Source organism: Mesoplodon mirus, assembly GCF_964341445.2.
Source record: "Mesoplodon mirus genome assembly, chromosome: 3".
Classification (NCBI taxonomy): domain Eukaryota; kingdom Metazoa; phylum Chordata; class Mammalia; order Artiodactyla; family Ziphiidae; genus Mesoplodon; species Mesoplodon mirus.
In genome coordinates this window covers 24,832,741-24,851,539 of record NC_138978.1, presented here as the reverse complement: position 1 = coordinate 24,851,539, position 18,799 = coordinate 24,832,741, and the positions used below count along the sequence as shown (strand labels likewise).

At 43.2% G+C, this 18,799-nt stretch overlaps 1 protein-coding gene and 1 pseudogene across 2 annotated transcripts in view; both read right to left on the bottom strand.

Annotated features, from left to right (window-relative positions):
- The window catches only part of FAM76A (family with sequence similarity 76 member A), a 27,740-nt gene extending 12,291 nt beyond the window's left edge, over window positions 1-15,449 (bottom strand). The window contains exons 1-5 of the mRNA XM_082611892.1: window positions 15,286-15,449; window positions 13,925-13,989; window positions 10,750-10,804; window positions 9,851-10,003; window positions 4,659-4,816 (exon numbers count right to left, since the gene is read on the bottom strand). Coding sequence (XP_082468018.1) covers window positions 4,659-4,816; window positions 9,851-10,003; window positions 10,750-10,804; window positions 13,925-13,989; window positions 15,286-15,366 — 512 coding nt within the window. The 5' untranslated portion in view covers window positions 15,367-15,449. The remainder of the gene's footprint in view (window positions 1-4,658; window positions 4,817-9,850; window positions 10,004-10,749; window positions 10,805-13,924; window positions 13,990-15,285) is intronic.
- LOC309798978 (small ribosomal subunit protein eS6-like) lies at window positions 1,769-3,281 on the bottom strand (annotated as a pseudogene). The gene is made up of 2 exons: window positions 2,608-3,281; window positions 1,769-2,244 (listed from the first exon to the last, which is right to left on the bottom strand). The product of its transcript is annotated as a small ribosomal subunit protein eS6-like (transcript).
- Window positions 15,450-18,799: the final 3,350 nt, after the last annotated feature.

Sequence of the window (18,799 nt, the reverse complement as noted above, 5' to 3'; positions counted from 1 at the left end):
TAACACAAGGAACACACATGAACCTGTGTTGTTACTTAAAGGGGGTAAAGCTTTCAATTCTGAGGTCAGGTGGGGCACGCTGTCGGGGTGAAACAGACAACAAGCAGAAATGTCCAGGTGGCCTTGATCTAAGATCTAAGAGCTAATTATTCTTGATCATCAAAATCCACCAAAGTCTTGATTTCATAGGTCTTGGATGCATGGGTAGCTCGTTTCTATAGTCCTCCCCCAAATTCTTGGCCTTGATTAAATATTATCTGCTTTATTAATAACTATGAGAACAGAGTCAATAAAACCTCAAGTATAATCTATCTTACAATTTAAAAAGTACTTTCACATTCATTGTCTCACATGTATCTTATAATACCGTGAGGTATATACAAGGGATTATTTCTATTTTGCATAAACTGAGGCTCATCAAGGTGAACTGACCTACCCAGGGATATACAGCTAGTTAGCAGTGAAGCTGGGACTAGACACCAGGCTGACATATTTGAACTCCAAGTCCAGTTCTTCCTCACTCTATTTCTGTGAATCTTCTGGTGTCTGAGTCCCACAACAACACTAAAGGTCAGTTTTAGCCCTAAAAAGTTGACCCCCTAAAACTAGTCTGCAACTCTTTTACTTTGATGGATGTCCAATTGCCAAGCCCAAAGGATGTTTCAGACCTTTTCTTACTTGGCCTCTTTTCAATATTCGATACCACTGACCATGCCATCCTTTCCCCCACCCCGACTTTATTGAGGAATAACTGACAAATATAATTGTACATATTTAAAGTGTACAAGGTGACAATTTGATACACATGTACATTATAGAATGACTACCAAGATCAAGATAATTAATACACCCATCACCTCGCATACTTAATTCTTTTATTTTTTGGCTGTACCACGTGGCCTGCAGGATATTAGTTCCCTGACCAGGGACTGAACCCATGCCCTCTGCAGTGGAAGCACAGAGTCCTAACCACTGGACTCCCAGGGAATTCCCTCTTTTATTTTTTTTAGTGGTGAGAATGCTTAAGATCTACTCTCAGCAACTTTCAAGCGTATAATATGGTATTATTAACTATCGTCACTAAGCTACAAATTAGATCCTCAGAACTACTTCTTCTTATAAAGTTTGTACCCTTTGACCTACACCTCCCCATTTCCCTCTCCCCCTGCCCCTGGCAACCACCATTCTATTGTCTATTTCTATGAAATCAGCTTTATTTTTTTTAAGATTCCACATAAAAGTCATACCACATGGTGTTTGCCTTTCTCTCTCTGGCTCACTTCACTTAGCATATGCCTTCCAGGTTTATCTATGTTGTAGCAAATAGCAGGATTTCCTTCTTTTTTTATGGCTGGATATTCCATTGTATGTATATACCACATTTTCTTTAGCCATTTATGCCTCGAAGGACATTTAGGTTGCTTCCCTATCTTAGGTATTATGAATAAAGTTATAATGAATATGAGATACTGATTTCAGTTCCTTCAGATACATACCCAGGAGTGATTGCTGGATCATATGATAGTTTTATTTTTAATTTTTTGAGGAAACACCATACTGTTGAGTCCTTTATATATTTTGGATATTAACCGTGATCAGATATTTGGTTTTCAAATATTCACTCCATCCTTCTTGAGTGCTTCTAGAATCTGTTCTCAGCCTCCAACCTGAGTCGTGTCATTCAAGAGCATGGTTTTAACAACTATCTATCGTAGTGGTTAGAAATGATGTTCCCCAGATCACCTGCATCAGAATCATCTGAGATGTTTATAAAACAAAGAAGATTCCTGGACTCTATCCTAGATTCTACAGAATTAAACTCTGGGGTAGGGCCACAGAAATCCACATTTTAAAATAATCTCTGCTACCACTGACTCTTATGTGCTACCAATGGCTCATGTTCAAACCTCTCTTGTGAGTTTAGGCTAAACTTCCACTAAATAATAATTCTTTTTTTTTTTTAGATATTGGATCTTATTTACTTGTTACTCTTAGGACGTCTTCTTTTTGACCAAGGACAGCTTCTGTCTCTTGACAATCTGTTCCTTGCATTTTTATTTGGCCTCCTTCATTCTCTTGACCAAAAGTGTAGCATATTCTGCAGTCTCTTCCTTATTTTTCTTAGTACGCTGTTTCTTCAGAGCAATATGCCGACGTTTGCGTTGCAGAACATGTGGAGCAACAAGACGCTGAATTTTGGGTGCTTTAGTCCTAGGTTTCTTACCTTCTTTGTTTAAGGGCCTTCTCACAACATAATGGTAGACATCATCTTCTTTATTTTTTTTTATTTCTTTATTTTTTTAATAAATTTATTTATTTTTATTTTTGGCTGCCTTGGGTCTTTGTTGCTGCACGCGGGCTTTTCTCTAGTTGCGGTGAGCAGGGGCTACCCTTCGTTGCAGTGCGTGGGCTTCTCATTGCGGTGGCTTCTCTTGTTGCAGAGCGCGGACTCTAGGCGCGCGGGCTTCAGTAGTTGTGGCTCCCGGGCTCTGGAGCGCAGGCTCATAGTTGTGGCGCACGGGCTTAGTTGTTCCACGGCATGTGGGATCTTCCTGGAGCAGGGCTTGAACCCGTGTCCCCTGCACTGGCAAGCAGATTCTTAACCACTGTGCCACCAGGGTAGTCCCATCATCCTCTTTAGAGAGCTTAAAAAGTTTGCGGATTCTAGCTCTTGGGCCCCAGGCGATGCAGCACAGTTGTATCAGCAAATCTAGAAATATCCTTCTCACCTTTTTTCACAATGACCAAATTCAGGACACTCAGATTGGCATCCACAATGCAACCCCATACAGATCTGCACTTTCTTTCTCCAGTCCTCCTTGGCCTGTAATAGGAATGCTCTTTACTCAGTAGCAAGCAGACACGGCTGTGGGTCATGCCACTCTGCTTCATGGTCCCTTGTTTGTCATTCTCACCACTGATTTGGACCACATAACCCCTCCATTCTTCACCTGGAGCATCCGCAGCAACTTCCATGGCCATAAACTTCTCATAGATCGTACAAAGTTTGCGTTCATAGTCCACTTCAGTGAGTTTCTGGCAGACAGTGGCTGGGAGAGAGATGTTCAGCTTCATCCTGAAGCAGCTGTTCGCCTCCAAGGTGCCACGAAAAAGAGCTAAATAATTCTTCTTGATGCTTTAAACTCAACTTTCCAAAACTGAACTTCTTTTTCCCCCTTCCTATAGTCTCTCTCAGATAAGGATCTACCCATTCACCCAAGTAAGAAATCTGAGAATTGTCCTTTACTCACCCAGCTCCTGCCCATCTATCTGTTCATCATATTATCGAACTTACTCAAAAATCTCCTTCTAAAGTATCTTCCTGAATCTGCCTCTTCAGTGTCACTGCTTCAGTTGAGGTTCTCTTACCAAAAAAGCTTCTTAACTAGCCCCCAGCCTCTTTTCCCTCCAATTCATTCTCCCCAGTAGTCTGGGTTAATTTTTTTTTTAATGCAGATTTGGCCCCTCCCCTGCATAGATCCTTTCAGTGGCTTCCCGTTAAGATCACTAAGATCAAGTTCATGCTCCTTACCAGGTCTGCTGGATTCCTTTTCCTCCCATTTTCCAGCTCCCAATCATAAGCTCCAGCAAAATAAAAGGACTTGCTGTTCCCAAGTTCTGTGTGGTCTCATGCCCTCCATGTCTTTGCAAATGCTATTCCCTCAGCCTAGAATGTCTCTGTCCATTCCTTACCTGATGATTCTGATTCATCCTAAGATCTAGCTCCAATACCAGCATTTCTCTGATCTTTCGTTCCCTAACCTCCCAAGGCAGTTAATTACCACTGCCTCTTATGCCTGTATTTTGACATGTTTCCACTGTGATGCCCATCGAATTATCCTGCAATGATTTGATTACAGGTCTGTCTTCCCTACCAGACTTCATACTCTTGGATAGCAGTGTGAGTCTTTTACTTATCTCTGCATTCCTTGCAGAGAACCTGGCTCATGAAAGTACTTAACAATGAACAAAGAAGATCACAATGGTAATAATAACAACGAATAACTAAAATGTATTGAAGCTTCCTATATGCCGGTTATAAAACTAATCACTATGCACATACTATATAATTTATTTTTGCAACAACTCTATGAGGTAATATTATTATTTCCCTCATTTCACAGATGAAAAAACTTGCCCAAGATCCCATAAAGAAAACTTGGCAGACCCAGGATTCAATCCAAAGCCAGAACCCTTAACAGCTCTACAGATACTCTGAAACGAAGCTTAAGACAATAATGAAAGGACATCATTTTGACTGGATCTCACAAGGACAAACCTAGAATATCTATCAATCTCCTAGCCAATATGCATAAAAAAGCTGCATCCCTCAGACTGTGAAATGTCCAATCTTCTAGGGAGATAACCCACTCTAACGGAGGGGAGAACGTTACATGTTAAAGTGGAGTAAGTTCCACAAACTTTTAAGACACAACAGAAACCAAGTCAGAAAATCCTGATGCCTTATGGAAGTCTCTCTGGCCTTTGGATGATACATGAATTACAAACTACGACAAAGGAGATTCCCTCTATAGACTAACAACTAGAGAGAAAATAGGAAAATTTAGACAAAATGGTATCTTCCATGGCTAATTGTGTAGAGTATTACATCTGACCTCCAAGCACCTCTAGTCCTATCTCATGCATCTCGGGGTTACCTGTTATAATGGCTGCCACCACTCAGTCGACTGTACTGCTCCTTCTCCTGGTGGCTGGCACGGGAAGAACTGCTCAGGTGCTTCCTCTGCTCTTTGGTCTTCTGAAGAACCCGTTTGTATGAAAGTGTGCACAGCCAGCATAGCAATTTCCCATCTACCTGAAAGATGAGGAAACAAAGATAAAGAAGAAGGAATGTGCTAGTGCAGTGGCTGAGAACATGGGTATTAGGAGCTACAACCTCTGGTTGAGTCCAGATCTGCCACTTACAAGCTGTGTGACCTTACAGAACTCAGCTGGGTACTCATGGGGTCAATTTCTTCATCTATAAAATGAAGGATAATAGAACCTACTTCAGAGGGCTGGTGCAAGGATCTAGTGACATAATGTAGGTAAAGCATGGTGCAAGGTACATAAAAATTGCTTAATAGGAGCTGGGGACTTCCCTGGCGGTCCAGTGGTTAAGGCTCCACACTTCCACTGCAGGGGGCACATGTTTGATTCCTGGTGGGGAACTAAGATCCCACATGCTGTGTGGTATGGCCAAAAAATTTTTTAAATAAATAAATAAAATAAAAATGAGCTAATTTTATATATTTTTTAATTTTGTTTTTCTTCAACTTAACACAGACCAGAGCAAAGTTCCCATAAGAATTTCAAAAGACACAAATATCTCTATGGTGCTCATCAAGGAAAACACAGCAGGGAAAAGAGAAGACAGAAGATGAAACATGAATTTTATAATTTAGCTTTTTCTTTTCTTTTTTTTCCTTTTTTAAATTTATTTTATTTTATTTATTTATCTTTGGCTGCATTGGGTCTTTGTTGCTGTGCGTGGGCTTTCTCTAGTTATGGTGAGTGAGGGCTACTCTTTGTTGCGGTGCGTGGGCTTCTTATTGTGGTGGCTTCTCTTGCTGTGGAGCACGGGCTCTAGGCACGCAGGCTTCAGTAGTTGTGGCTTGCAGGCTCTAGAGCACCGGCTCAGTAGTTGTGGTGCACGGGTTTAGTTGCTCCGCAGCATGTGGGATCTTCCCGGACCAGGGCTCGAACCCGTGTCCCCTGCCTTGGCAGGCAGATTCTTAACCACTGCGCCACCAGGGAAGCCCTATACTTTAGCTTTAATACCTTATAAATGGCTCATAAAATGGTATGCTGGATATCTTTCCTCAGATGGAAATAAATGTCTCCAGAGGGCTTCCCTGGTGGCGCAGTGGTTGAGAATCTGCCTGCTAATGCAGGGGACACGGGTTCGAGCCCTGGTCTGGGAGGATCCCACATGCCGCGGAGCAACTAGGCCCGTGAGCCACAACTACTGAGCCTGCACGTCTGGAGCCTGTGCTCCGCAACGAGAGGCCACGATAGTGAGAGGCCCGTGCACCCCGATGAAGAGAGGCCCCCGCTTGCCACAACTAGAGAAAGCCCTCGCACAGAAACGAAGACGCAACACAGCAAAAATAAATAAATTAATTAATAAACTCCTACCCCCAATATCTTCTGTAAAAAAAAAAAAAAAAAAATGTCTCCAGAAAAAGACTGATGGGCAAGTAGCTTCCAAGGCCCCAGTCCCTGGTGGTGGCCTACCATGGCACTTTGTTTGATTTAGAAAAAGTTGATCACTTTAGGCAGAAGCAGCTCTGTACCAGGGTGCAGGGCACAGGGCTAGGAAAGCAGAATGGAGCTTCCACAATCCTCTGAAGCTGGGATGCCTCTGTACAGCACTCAGATTGCAAAACTAAGTTTGTGGGGTGGCCTGGTACAAGTGGCAGGGCAGCAGAGCTGGTTGCAATTACTCAGGTTGGGGAGGGAGTGTGCTGATATTTTATGGAATCTTAGTTTTCATGTCTTGCCTCTAAATTAGATCTTCTGCCCCATCTTGAACATGGGTAAGCCAGACCATCATTTACCTAAAGTATTATCTTGTTAGCAAAAGCTTCATTGCACCTTATTCTCCTAACCTATTAGCAAGTCATCCGTCTGAATCTATCCACTTCTTTCCAACTCCACTGCTTCCACCCAAGCAAAGCCATTCTTACCTGTCACAACTGCAAGACCCAGCCAAATGATCTCGCTATTTTTCTCCAGATCAACCATTTCCACATAGCTGCCAAAGAGGGCTTCTTAAATGTAAATCTGATTATGTCTCTTCTTGCCTTAAAATATAAAATCTAAAGTTTTTACCATAGCCTATGTTGATTTAAATGTAGCCTCTGCCTGCCTTTATAATCTCATTCTCTGTTCACTCTGCCTTCTTTCTGTTCTTCCCATCTGCCAAGCTCATTCTTGCCTCAGGGTCTTTTCATAGCTGGTCTCTCTTCCCAGGATCTTTGCCCTCCAGAGCTTCCCATGGCTGCTTCCTTCTCATCTTTCCCGTTTCAGCTCAGATTTTATCTCCATGTAGGTCCTCCTGATTGCCCAATCTAAACTGGCCTCACCAGTCACTCTCTTACCATATACCCTATTTCCTTATAGCACTTACACCTAAAATCTGTATTCATTTATTTCCTTGTTTGCTCTCATCCATCTCTTACACACATAAATAAAAGCTCTGAGAGAATAAGGCCTCTTCTGCTTAGTTCATCAGTGTATTTCCAACACCCAGAGCAGTATCTGAGACATGATAAGCATCTAATTATTTGTTAACGAATGTATAAATGAATTTTGAAACCAAACTTCAATTTGCTGCATTTCATGGTTATGGGATATGGCCTGAAGGTCTGACTTTAAAATACTCTAGGAGGACTTCCCTGGTGGCACAATGGTTAAGAATCCGCCTGCCAATGCAGGAGACATGGGTTTGATCCCTGGTCCGGGAAGATCCCACATGCTGCAGAGCAACTAAGCCCCGTGCGCCACAACTACTGAGCCTGTGCTCTAGAGCCTGCAAGCCACAACTACTGAGCCCACGTGCCTAGAGCCTGTGCTCTGCAACAAGAAGCCACCGCAGTGAGAAGCCCGTGCACTGCAACAAAGGATAGCCCCCACTCGCCGCAACTAGAGAAAGCCTGTGCCCAGCAACAAAGACCCAATACAGTCAAAAAAACAAACAAACAAAAAAACTCTAGGAGACCTTCTCCACGAAAGAGCTTTCACTGAAGAAGGGTTTGAAAACAAAGCAACTGCACTGAAAGAGAGCCAGCATTAAACATGAAAATCACACACTGAACCACAGGACACTTTATTTCAGATCTCTCCTTCACAAACTTTAAAAATATAAAATCACCCTCTCAGAATTAAGCTATCATAAAGAAATAATCATAGGTAACACTGAGTACTTATCATGTGCCAGATTCCTTCTGAAGGGGTTTACACTTGACCTTCATAACAACAATGAGGTCTGAGCAGCCTCATTTACGGATGAGGAAACTGAGGCACTGATAGATTAACTCGCCCAAAGTCACACAACAAATAAGTGACAAAGATTTCAACCCAGGCACTCTGAGTCCAGATCATCCACTCTCAATCCCTAAGCTTGGTCCTCCTAAAGTTTATAAATAGGTGATTGAGGATGCCTACAAATACGCAAACTCTTATGATAGGATTGTAACTAGAAAGTAGAAACAATGAATTCTAATGTAATCCAATTTTAATAATAATATAGGTACCATTTAATGAAGTATAGTATATGCTAGGCTCAAAATTGTTGTTGTTGTTGTTGTTTTTTTTTGCCGTATGCGGGCCTCTCACTGTTGTGGCCTCTCCCGTTGCGGAGCACAGGCTCCGGATGCGCAGGCTCAGCGGCCATGGCTCACGGGCCCAGCCACTCTGTGGCATGTGGGATCTTCCCGGACCAGGGCACGAACCCGTGTCCCCTGCATCGGCAGGCGGACTCCCAACCACTGCGCCACCAGGGAAGCCTCAAAATTGTTTTATATACCTATCTCAATTAAATCTCCCTATGCCCTTGTGAAGTAGCTACTGTTATTTGCACAGTAAAGATGACAAAACTGATGCATAACAGGAGTAAATAATTTGCCCAGGATCATTCAGCTAAGCCAGAAGTGGGCTGGAACCCAGATCTATGGGACTAAAAAGCTTGTGCTCCAACTATTATTATATGTTACCTTCTGATTACTAATTCAGCTTCTCTAGTATCTTGATTCAGGGAAGAGGTGCCCTGGTTGGCAGGCAGGAGTATTCTGGTCACTGGAAAGTTACTTCCTCCCATTGTAAATTAATGAATTTGGTTACCACGAATCAGCTTTTGAGAGCCTAAGCATCTCTGAAATGCATCTCTGGACACTGAGAGTTTCTGTACTACATTCTTTCATTCAAAAAATATTTATCAAGTACCTACTATGTGCCAGGCTGCTGGTAATACAGCATGAAAACAGATGGACAAAGAGCTCATACTCTAGTGGGGGTGGACAAACATGTAAACAAACAAGATAATTTCTCATAACGTTACATGCTATGAAGACAATAAACAGGGTACTATGATAGAGTGACTGGGGGAGTTAGTAAAGAAGGTCTCTGTGAGAAGCTGGCAATTGAGCTGAGACTTGACGCAAGGAACCAGTTATGACACTCTGGAGAAGGCTGTGTATCAGGCAAATCCAGCCGGCACAAAGGTGGAAATGAGACTGGCATATCTGAAGGACTGAAAGGTGGTCAGTGTGGCTGGACCAAGGGAGGAGGAGGGGAGTGTGATGGAAGATGAGACTGAGAGTCAGGTATGGGCCTTGCAGGCTATAGAAGGAGTTTGGGTTTCATTCTAAGTGCAACTGGAAGCCACTTGAGGGTTTTAAACAGACCAAATCTAAACCATTTTAATTCCACCAAGGTACCATAATTCCACATAGAGGTTTATCTATATCATCTTCTTGTGGTCTTTAACTTCAACAGATAGAAACATTTAAAGAGCCAGATAGTAAAACTGGTAACAGACTATATCCTGCTTAAGTCACAATCTCTCCTTTAAAGAGTTTTGTAGAATTTTGCCAATCACCACTTCACTTATAAGGGATGTTGAACACGGTAATTCAAATTCTCATGAAATACTAACCTATGAAATGTTAGAATATAATGGTCCACATTTGATAAATGAAGAAAACAAAGGCTGAATATCTTCTTCAGTCAATAACAGAATTTGGAGAGGAACTGAGAAATCAATCTTGGTTATATGTCTTTTTAACACAATTGGCCCACCTTAATTTCTCTGAAAGAAAAAAATACCAGGAAAAACACAGAGATTTACCTTCTTTCTATCATCTTTCCTGTCAAATGCACACTGCTGCTTGCACTGTTCACAAGAATATGGTGGTCCATACTTCTTCTCTGAATTTGTGCAGCGCTGGCATTTGTTGCCAATAAATGCTGCAATTATGTTGCAATACTGACAAGGTTTGGGCTTAAAAAGAAAAAAAAAGTGTCAAGTAAGTATGTTGTAAAATACCAGTGCATTTTTTTCCAGTGCATTTTTTAAAGTAATGATTTCTATTATACACAGTTCATTAGTCATGGTAAAAATGCATTCCCAACTTCATAAATTTCCTTTTACACTGATCCAATACAGCTCAATTCCTAACACCATGTAAAGTGTTTTTCTGCACAGGACTATTGATTTTTAAATAAATAAACAAATAACAAAAACCCATTAGCATATATGCTGGGACTTCTCTAACCAATTCAACAGAACCAGCTCTTGGAGAAATGAGCAAGTGCGTCCAAATTTCTGAAAAGGCCTCTTTGACATTACCAGTGTATAAACATGTGGGGAGAATGCCTGCAAGGACACAGTATGCTGAACCCTAACACTGAAAGAAAAAAAATCATTCATCTAAATGAATAGTCAACTGTTACCAAACAAAGAGGTCACGTCATAGGATTCATCATTCCCCTTCTCTTTACATACTGGTTACTGAAGCTTCTCAAGGAAAATTATAATCACAATCCTGCCACAGTGACTATAAACACAGAACTCCTTAATACTAAGTATTAGCTAAGTTGGAAAGCTAAAACACTACATAAATTTTTCTGAGAACATTTTTACACATAACTAGGTCTTCTAATAAAAATATTGTAATTATATTAATAGTCCACAGAATGTACGGTCCCAAGAGACCTGACTGTTAGGTACAGAGAAACCCTACTTACCGTTCCATACAACTGCACGTTCTGAGCACATTTCTTGCATATTGTATTGGTTTTACTGTTAAGGAAGAAAGAGACACAAGGCTTTATAAGAAAAAAATCGTTTTACTTACAACATTTGAAAACTGATTCTTCCTTAAGTCTAAGGAATTTGTTCATTACTAAGTGCCAAGGTGGAATATGGTTTGGACATTTGATTAACTGAAGGGTGAGTATCTGGCCAGTAACTCTTTTAATTATTCTGTAGTTATAAATTTTATTAGCTCAAATACAAGGAGGCTTTGGTTAAAATGGAGAGTGAGTTATTTCTGATTATGACACCTCCAAGTACCACTAAGTAAAATTATCAGATATGCAAAGGACCCTCAAAAGAATATTATGTTAGACCAAAATGGACTAGCAGAAAAGAAATTAATTCTCCTCAATTCAGATGACCAGCTGAGAAATTTGAGATGAGGAGTAAAGTATTTGTGTTTGGGATATAAGCTCAGAGACTCTATCCATGTTGACCTTACTCTGTCTATGTTCTCCTCTGTAAGTAAAAGTATATGAAAATCCCTGATGTGGGGAAATAGATGCTAACACCAAATATTTTTTCAATATTTCCAATTTCTCTAAGAGCTAAGCACTGACAAAAATAAACACGCCCTTTCCCTTGGGAAGATCCAAGTCATAATATTACCTACATGCCTAAACTGATAAACTGCCTTGGGGAAAAAAAATTATCTTCAAATAAATTCTAACCCTTCACAAAGGGAGGTACAAACAAATGCTTGATGTTTAGGAACAGTTTAAACAATATTTGGGGGCTAAAAACAAAATCACATAAAAATCCAGTATATCGCTACTTTGTGATTTTCTTCCCATACAATTCCTATCAAAGTGACTACAAACTTAAAAGACAAAAGAAAAATGTCAAAGTAAAAAACATTAAATTAAAATGAGATATTCAAACAAAATATTTCCCAGGGCAATTTTCTACCATTTTAAAAAGGCAGTTCAGGGACTTCCCGGGTGGTCCAGTGGGGCCCAGTGGTTAGGTCTCAGCACTTCCACTGCCGTGGCCCGGGTTCAATCCCTAGTGGGGAACTAAGATCCAACAAGCCACGGGGTGGCCAAAAAGAAAAAAAAAAGGCAGTTCAGGAAGTGAAGTACATTGAAAGAGACCTCTAGAAAGAGGATTAGCATCAGTGATTCTGTGATGTTGAACATTTGGGTTTATTTTAGATTTATTACTCAAGGAGTGGGACATATATATCAATATATACAAATGCTCTTGACATCTTAGAAAGAAAATGCAAAAAACCTATTTCTATAATCCATCTTGAATTAATTTTTATGTATGGTGTGAATTAAGGGTTAAACTTCAAATCTCACCCTACACACAGAAATAAATTTGAAAGGGATCATAGGCCTAAATGTAAAAGCTAAAATATAAACCTTCCAGAGTATATTCTGTGTGTTTCCATTTACATGAAGTTCTAGAACAGGTAAAACTAATCTATGGTGGAAAGGAAAATCAGAACAGTAGCTGCTTGGAAAAAGCAAGGAGGGTGGGGACTGACTGGGTTGGGGTTAGAATCTCTGGGGTGATAGTAATGTTTTTTTTTTTTTTTTTTTTTTTTTTGCTGTACGCGGGCCTCTCACTGCTGTGGCCTCTCCCGTTGCGGAGCACAGGCTCCGGACACACAGGCTCCGCGGCCATGGCTCGCGGGCCCAGCCGCTCCGCGGCATGTGGGATCTTCCGGGATCGGGGCACGAACCCGTGTCCCCTGCATCGGCAGGCGGACTCTCAACCACCGCGCCACCAGGGAAGCCCCAGTAATGTTTTATATTTCGATGGGTTTAGGGTTACACAGATATATACTGTTTGTAAAACTCATCGAAAGATGCACTTAAGATTTGAGCATTTCAATGTGCACAAATTTTACCTCTAAAAAAATTTTAAAACCATAAACAAATATTGAACTCTAAGTTAATGATATGCATGCTGAAGTGTTTAGGGTCAAGTACACTGATGTCCCCAACTGCATCACAAATAAGATGGATTAATACACTGATGGATAGAGAGATGGATAGATGCAAATGTAGTAAGTGTAAATTGTAGAATCTAAGTAGCGGGTAGATGAGTGTTTACTATCTAGTTTTTTTAGCTTTTTTTTTTCTTTGAAAATAAACATAATGGAATGTCAGGGAAAATATTCCTAGAATTGAAATGAAGCTGACTAAAATTAGGCCTCTGGGTCTATGTGTGAGCTGGCAAACAGACCCCATCCTGCTTAAGGCAATATTACCTACAGCCACGGTTCCCCAAAAGTTTAACTTACTATACCAATAAACCACTTTGCTGCTATTAAAAAGTCCCCCAAAGATGTGTGTTCATTCACACCTAAATATTTTTCACACTCTTCAAAATGAGATTCACACAAGGCAAGTGTAAAGGCAAGTGAGTTTTTTCAAATGTGACTAAGGCTAACAAACTCTTTATCAGATTGTCACATTTTCAAAAGTATCTTCTTTTGGCTTATAAATTCTTCAAACTCTGCATATAAACATACTAGAGCACAAGGCTCATGTTTTACTGTTGTGGGATTGGTTTCTTAGTGTCAAAAATGTCAAAACCATAATATAGGGCTTCACTGGGACACGGATTTGATCCCTGGTCCGGGAAGATCCCACATGCCGCGGAGCAACTAAGCCCGAGGGCCACAACTACTGAACCTGCACTCTAGAGCCCGCGAGCCCCAACTACTGAAGCCAGCGAGCCCCAACTACTGAAGCCCGCGTGCCCAGAGACCGTGCTCCACAACAAGAGAAGCCACCACAATGAGAAGCCCGCACACAGCAACGAAGACCCGATGCAGCCAAAAATAAATAAATAAATAAATAAATATATTTATTTATTTATTTTTAAAACCCCACAATATAAAATTATCAAGGATGTGAAAAATAAGTAACTAATAATTTAAGCAATTAATGAATAACTAGGGAACAATATGTGTATTTTACTTCCATTGGGTTATAACAGGAAATGGCAGAATCTGTGTATAATGCAATTGATTACAGATCTATATATTACAATGCAACTGATTACAGATCTGTATATTGAAATGCAATCGATTACAGATTTTAAAAGGAAAAGCCTATTAGCATCTTTCATGGTCAACGAAAACTGTACCTCTCCTGCTGGTACTCAGTCCTACAGTAGGTGCACTTCACAACAGGGTGTGCAATCCGACATTCCTGAAATGAAATGAGGATATAATTTTAAAAGGCAGTCAGAAATGGAAAGAGCCTTCAGTAGGAGGCAGAAGACCTGGGTACTATTCCAAGCATAGTCACTGTGCTTGAGTGAGTCACTTTAACTTTCTGGGACTAATTTTTTTTGTCTGTAAAACTGGCACCACCACCCTGCATTGATGTGGGAGTTAAGTTAAGAATTTATATGGAACTAGTCATACATTGTAAAACAAAGGTATGAATAAGCCTCAGACCTAGTGAACGAGAAGCCCTGGGTTCTAGTCCAGTTCTGCCTCTGCCACTGTGTGATTTTTGAGCAGGTTCACTTGTGAAACCAAAGCACTGAATTAAAATCATTATTGCTTACATATATAAAACTCCCTTAAAATCAATAAACATATACATATACAAACATATAATCAAATATGTATTTTTTAAGGCCAAAACGCCATTCAGACATTTGACTTTTTGAGTTCTCTCATACCTAGTAAACAAAAAGAGACAAAGTCATGGCCACTGGAGGCAATGATGACACACAATTATGAGTTAGCCATAACAGAGACACAAACTCTGGATTATCTGGAGATATCTCAACATCACTCTCCAGCCGGCTTGGTGACTTTTAACTGTCGCTTCACAGCACCTCTATTCATTTAAATAGGCAAAGCAAGATGAAGCAACTTAAAAGAAAAAAAGAGAACTTGGACCTTCGGGGTAAAAACTGATCAGCAGCTGGTTACGGCGAGGACAGAAGCTCACTAACTAGAAGCTGAAATATCATCCTTTTGCTTCGTGCGTTTGACTGTGGGGCTTTATTATAAAGCCTGGCTACCTCCGACTCTGGGACTGGCTGAAAAGTGCCCGTGAGGCGCCCAGTTCGACACGATCGTCCCAGACAGCACCCAACTCTGGAGTTCTGTCCCAGGCGGGGCAGGAGGCCCCTAAGCTTGAAACCCGGCAGACCCCGGCGCGGGGGGAAGCCAGCCCAAAAGGGATCTCCGCCGCGGCTGGTCGAGGGCGAGCGGGGGACCAGCTGTCCCCTCCCCCGACCTCACGGGGTCCGAGAACAATCCCTCGCTGTTGCTAAGCACCCGGACACGCCGGCCGCTGGGGCCTGGACACGGCTCGGGTCTCCCCCATGTGCCCCGCCAGCCCTCCGGCGGAGCGGGTGCTGTTCCTCAGCTAGGCGGGCCTGCCACGCCCTGCCCGGGGGACCCCGCCGGGCGTCCCCACAGAACCGGGAGCTCCGGGCCGCGCCTCCAGCGTCCCAGTTCCCGGCTGCCGCCCCAGCCCGCGCACCTTGCACAGCTGCTGCCCCTGAGACAGCGCCTCGAAGGGGAAGCGCTGGTGGCACTTGGTGCAGGCGTAGAGCGCCGCCATGTCCGGCCCGGGCAGTGCTCACAGCCCTACCGGCCCAGCCCGCCGCTTTATCTGACAGTCTGAGGCACAACCTGCGGCGGCAGGCTGCGGGCTGCGGTAGGCGGGCGGGTCCTCGGGTGCGGGCGGACCAGGGCTGGCGCGGCGGCGCTGGACGCCCGTTCACTGGTTCATTTTGACGTCTATCAAGGAGGAAAGGGCGGAACGCGGAGCTTCTTACGACTCTGATTCGGTCTGGACTGGAGTACGCCACTTATGACGCGCGCGGCCTCGATTATGTAAAGCGCAGTCACGAGGGGGCGCCGCTGGGAGGGAAGGTCTCCCGTGGGGGACCTCTGAAGTGCCTAGGCTCCTCCCACTTCGCTCTCTGTTCCCGCCCTCGCTCCTCCTCTCTCAGCAGCTGGAGCCACCGTGCTTCTCGCGATATCTCCACGGAGTTGTGATGTTTTGGTTTCCATGGAGTTGCCCTCTCGCAGCTGGTTGAGCCGAGCGCGGTGCATTGTCGAACTAGAACTCGGCCGCCACCCCGAGCCTGAAAAAGAAGGGGGCTTGTGAGAAAACGCCTCCAACGTCGGGGTAGGAGGGGCCCGCACAGCTCTCTCACTCGAGGGAGGAGAGGAAACGTGAGAGGCAACTTAGAGGGATGCCCTCTGTCTGAGATCCCTAAAAAAGAGGGACCTCTAGGGTCCCTGACTTCCAGAGAGAAAGAGAGAAGCCCCAGAGAGCACCCCTATTTTGTGGAAGAGGGGTGCTAGAGTGATGACAGCTCCTCCAGGAAGAAGAAGACGGATACTAAGGCGAGGCCCTCCACCCCTGAGAGTCCTCGTGCCCTGGAGGCCCCCTCAGTGGGATGCAATTGGCCTGAGGACTGCTTCCTACTGTGTCTAATCCAGTTGCGCCCTCAGCTTCTCTGTCGAGCAACTCCCTGGCATTTCCTGGTTAGGTCCGGCCACGGGAAGGCAAGCCACACCCTCCCAGCTACTCTGCCTCTTTTCAGGTCCCAGCCTGGTGCATCTAGGGGCTGTCCAAGGAATTACAAACTTCTTGTTCTTGAGGCTTTGGCAAAGCTTCCTGCAGTGCTGACCTTTCCAGGTCTCTGCCCTATAGCTGCTCTTACTTTTTTTTTTTTTTTTTTTTTTTTTTTTTTTTTTTTTGCGGTACGCGGGCCTCTCCCTGTTGTGACCTCTCCCGTTGCGGAGCACAGGCTCCGGACGCGCAGGCTTAGCGGCCATGGCTCACGGGCCCAGCCGCTCCACGGCATGTGGGATCCCTCCCAGACCGGGGCACGAACGCGTGTCCCCTGCATCGGCAGGCGGACTCCCAACCACTGCGCCCCCAGGGAAGCCCCTGCTCTTACTTTTGACTCTGCTCGCCTGAGCGATGCTAATTGCAGTTTTACCTAAACGTGCGTTTTTTAACAACCGAGGGCTCATTTATGGCTTATAAATCCGTGCACCCCCAAAATTTACTCTCTTTGATACCCAAATCCAGCCCCCTACTTGTGACTTTGCCCAAAGATGTGTATTAATCAAAGATTTAGACTCGGGGGTCAGAAAACAAAGGTTCAAAATCACTTCTCCACTTCTACTAGCTAGGTAACCTTGAACTTCTGAACTTCTCACTATGGCTGAATTTCTCAGAGCCTCTTTCCTCAATTGTACAATTGGGTCATTGTGGGGATCAAAAACAGTACCTGGAGGGTAATGGGAAACTGCTTCCTGGTTAAGGGGTTTTACTTAGGAATGATGGAAATGTTTTGGAACTAGAGGTGATGGTTGCACAACATTGTGAATGTACTAACTGCCACTGAATTGTTCACTTTAAAATGATGAATTTTATATTATATGAATTTCACCTCAATTTTTTTTTTTTTAAGAAAAGGGTGCAGGGAATTCCCTGGCAGTCCAGTGGTTTGGATTCTGCGCTTCCACTGCAGGGGGGCCTGGGTTCAATCTCTGGTTGGGGAACTAAGATCCTGCAAGCCGCCACGTGGCTCAGCCAAAATAAATAAATAAACAAAAATTTAATTTAATTTAATTTTAAAAAATTTTAAAAAGATGCAGGTTTGGGAGCCAGACTGCCTGGCTTTGAATCCAGTTCTATCACTTAGAAGTTGTATGAGTTTGGGCATATTAAAAACAAACAAACAAGAAACAGTACATGGAACTTGGTACACTAAATAAATGCTATTAAGAGAAACTGAATGTCTTCTAAGGAGATGCTGGTGCCATCGATCATGGAAACACAGCCTCCTCTCTGCTCACACGCATACTCCACGCTGGGGTATGGGCCTCTCTGTGTTTCTACTGTCTCCAGTTCTGGTCTCTACTATATTATTTACCAGTTTTGCAATTACCTATCTACTTCTTTTTCATCCATCAGATTATGGCATTATGGATCAGAAAGACCATAGCTGGGTCCTCTGTATCCTATTCACGCAGTGCAGGGCCAATTAATCCATTCATTCAACAAATATTTACATATTTACTATGTGCCAGACTCTGGCTTAGGCAATGGGGATACGCTGGTGTGTAAAACAGATGTGATCCCTGCCCTTGTGAAGCCAACAGTCTAGTGGCAAAGACAGTTAAATAGCAAGGATTATGAACGAATAAACATGCTGCAGGGATAAAGAACAAAGTTGGGATAGGGAGAAGGTAGGGGGAGTCACTTGGGTAGAGAGAAGGCCAGGGGATGCCAAGGCCTGAAGGTTGAGAAGGACTTAGACATATGACTTAGCCAAGAATGTTCTGGGCGGAGGGAAAGGTGATGACCTTGACATGGAGTATTTCTTGGCATTTTCAAGAAATGGAGGAGAGGCCAGTATAGCTAGGGCTTAGTTGGACAGAGGGCAAGTGGAGAGGTTGGCAGAAGTCAGCAGGGGACAGATGTGCAAAGCCTGTAGACCCTGACGCACATGTGATTTTTTTTTTCAAAGTACAGCATATGAAGTATAATGGAAAAGAAGCCATAGGCAGTTTTTAAGCAGTCAAGTGACAGATATAAATTTTTTTAATGATTTACTTGGCTGCTACGAGGAGAATAGACTGTAGGGGGCCAGCGTAAATGCACAGAGATCAGTGAGGAGGCTATTGCAGTCATCCAGGTGAGAGGTGATTATGAGAAGTTTGCAGTGGAGAGAAGTGGAAAGAGTCAGGATATATATTTTGAAGATAGAGTCAACAGGACTTAGGGGTGGAGTGGATTTAGGGGGTGGCGAGGGAAAGAAAGAAATTATGGTCTATGTGCCCAGCTGTGTGCAGATGATGATATCACTTCCAGCAAAAGGGAAGACTAGAAGGATGGGTTTCAGAGACAAAACCAAGAGTTTTATTTCTTTGCTGTTTTTTTTTTGGCCACGCCACAAGGCTTGTGGGATCTTAGTTCCCCGATCAGGGATCAAACCTGGGCCCCTGGCAATGGAAGCATGAAGTCC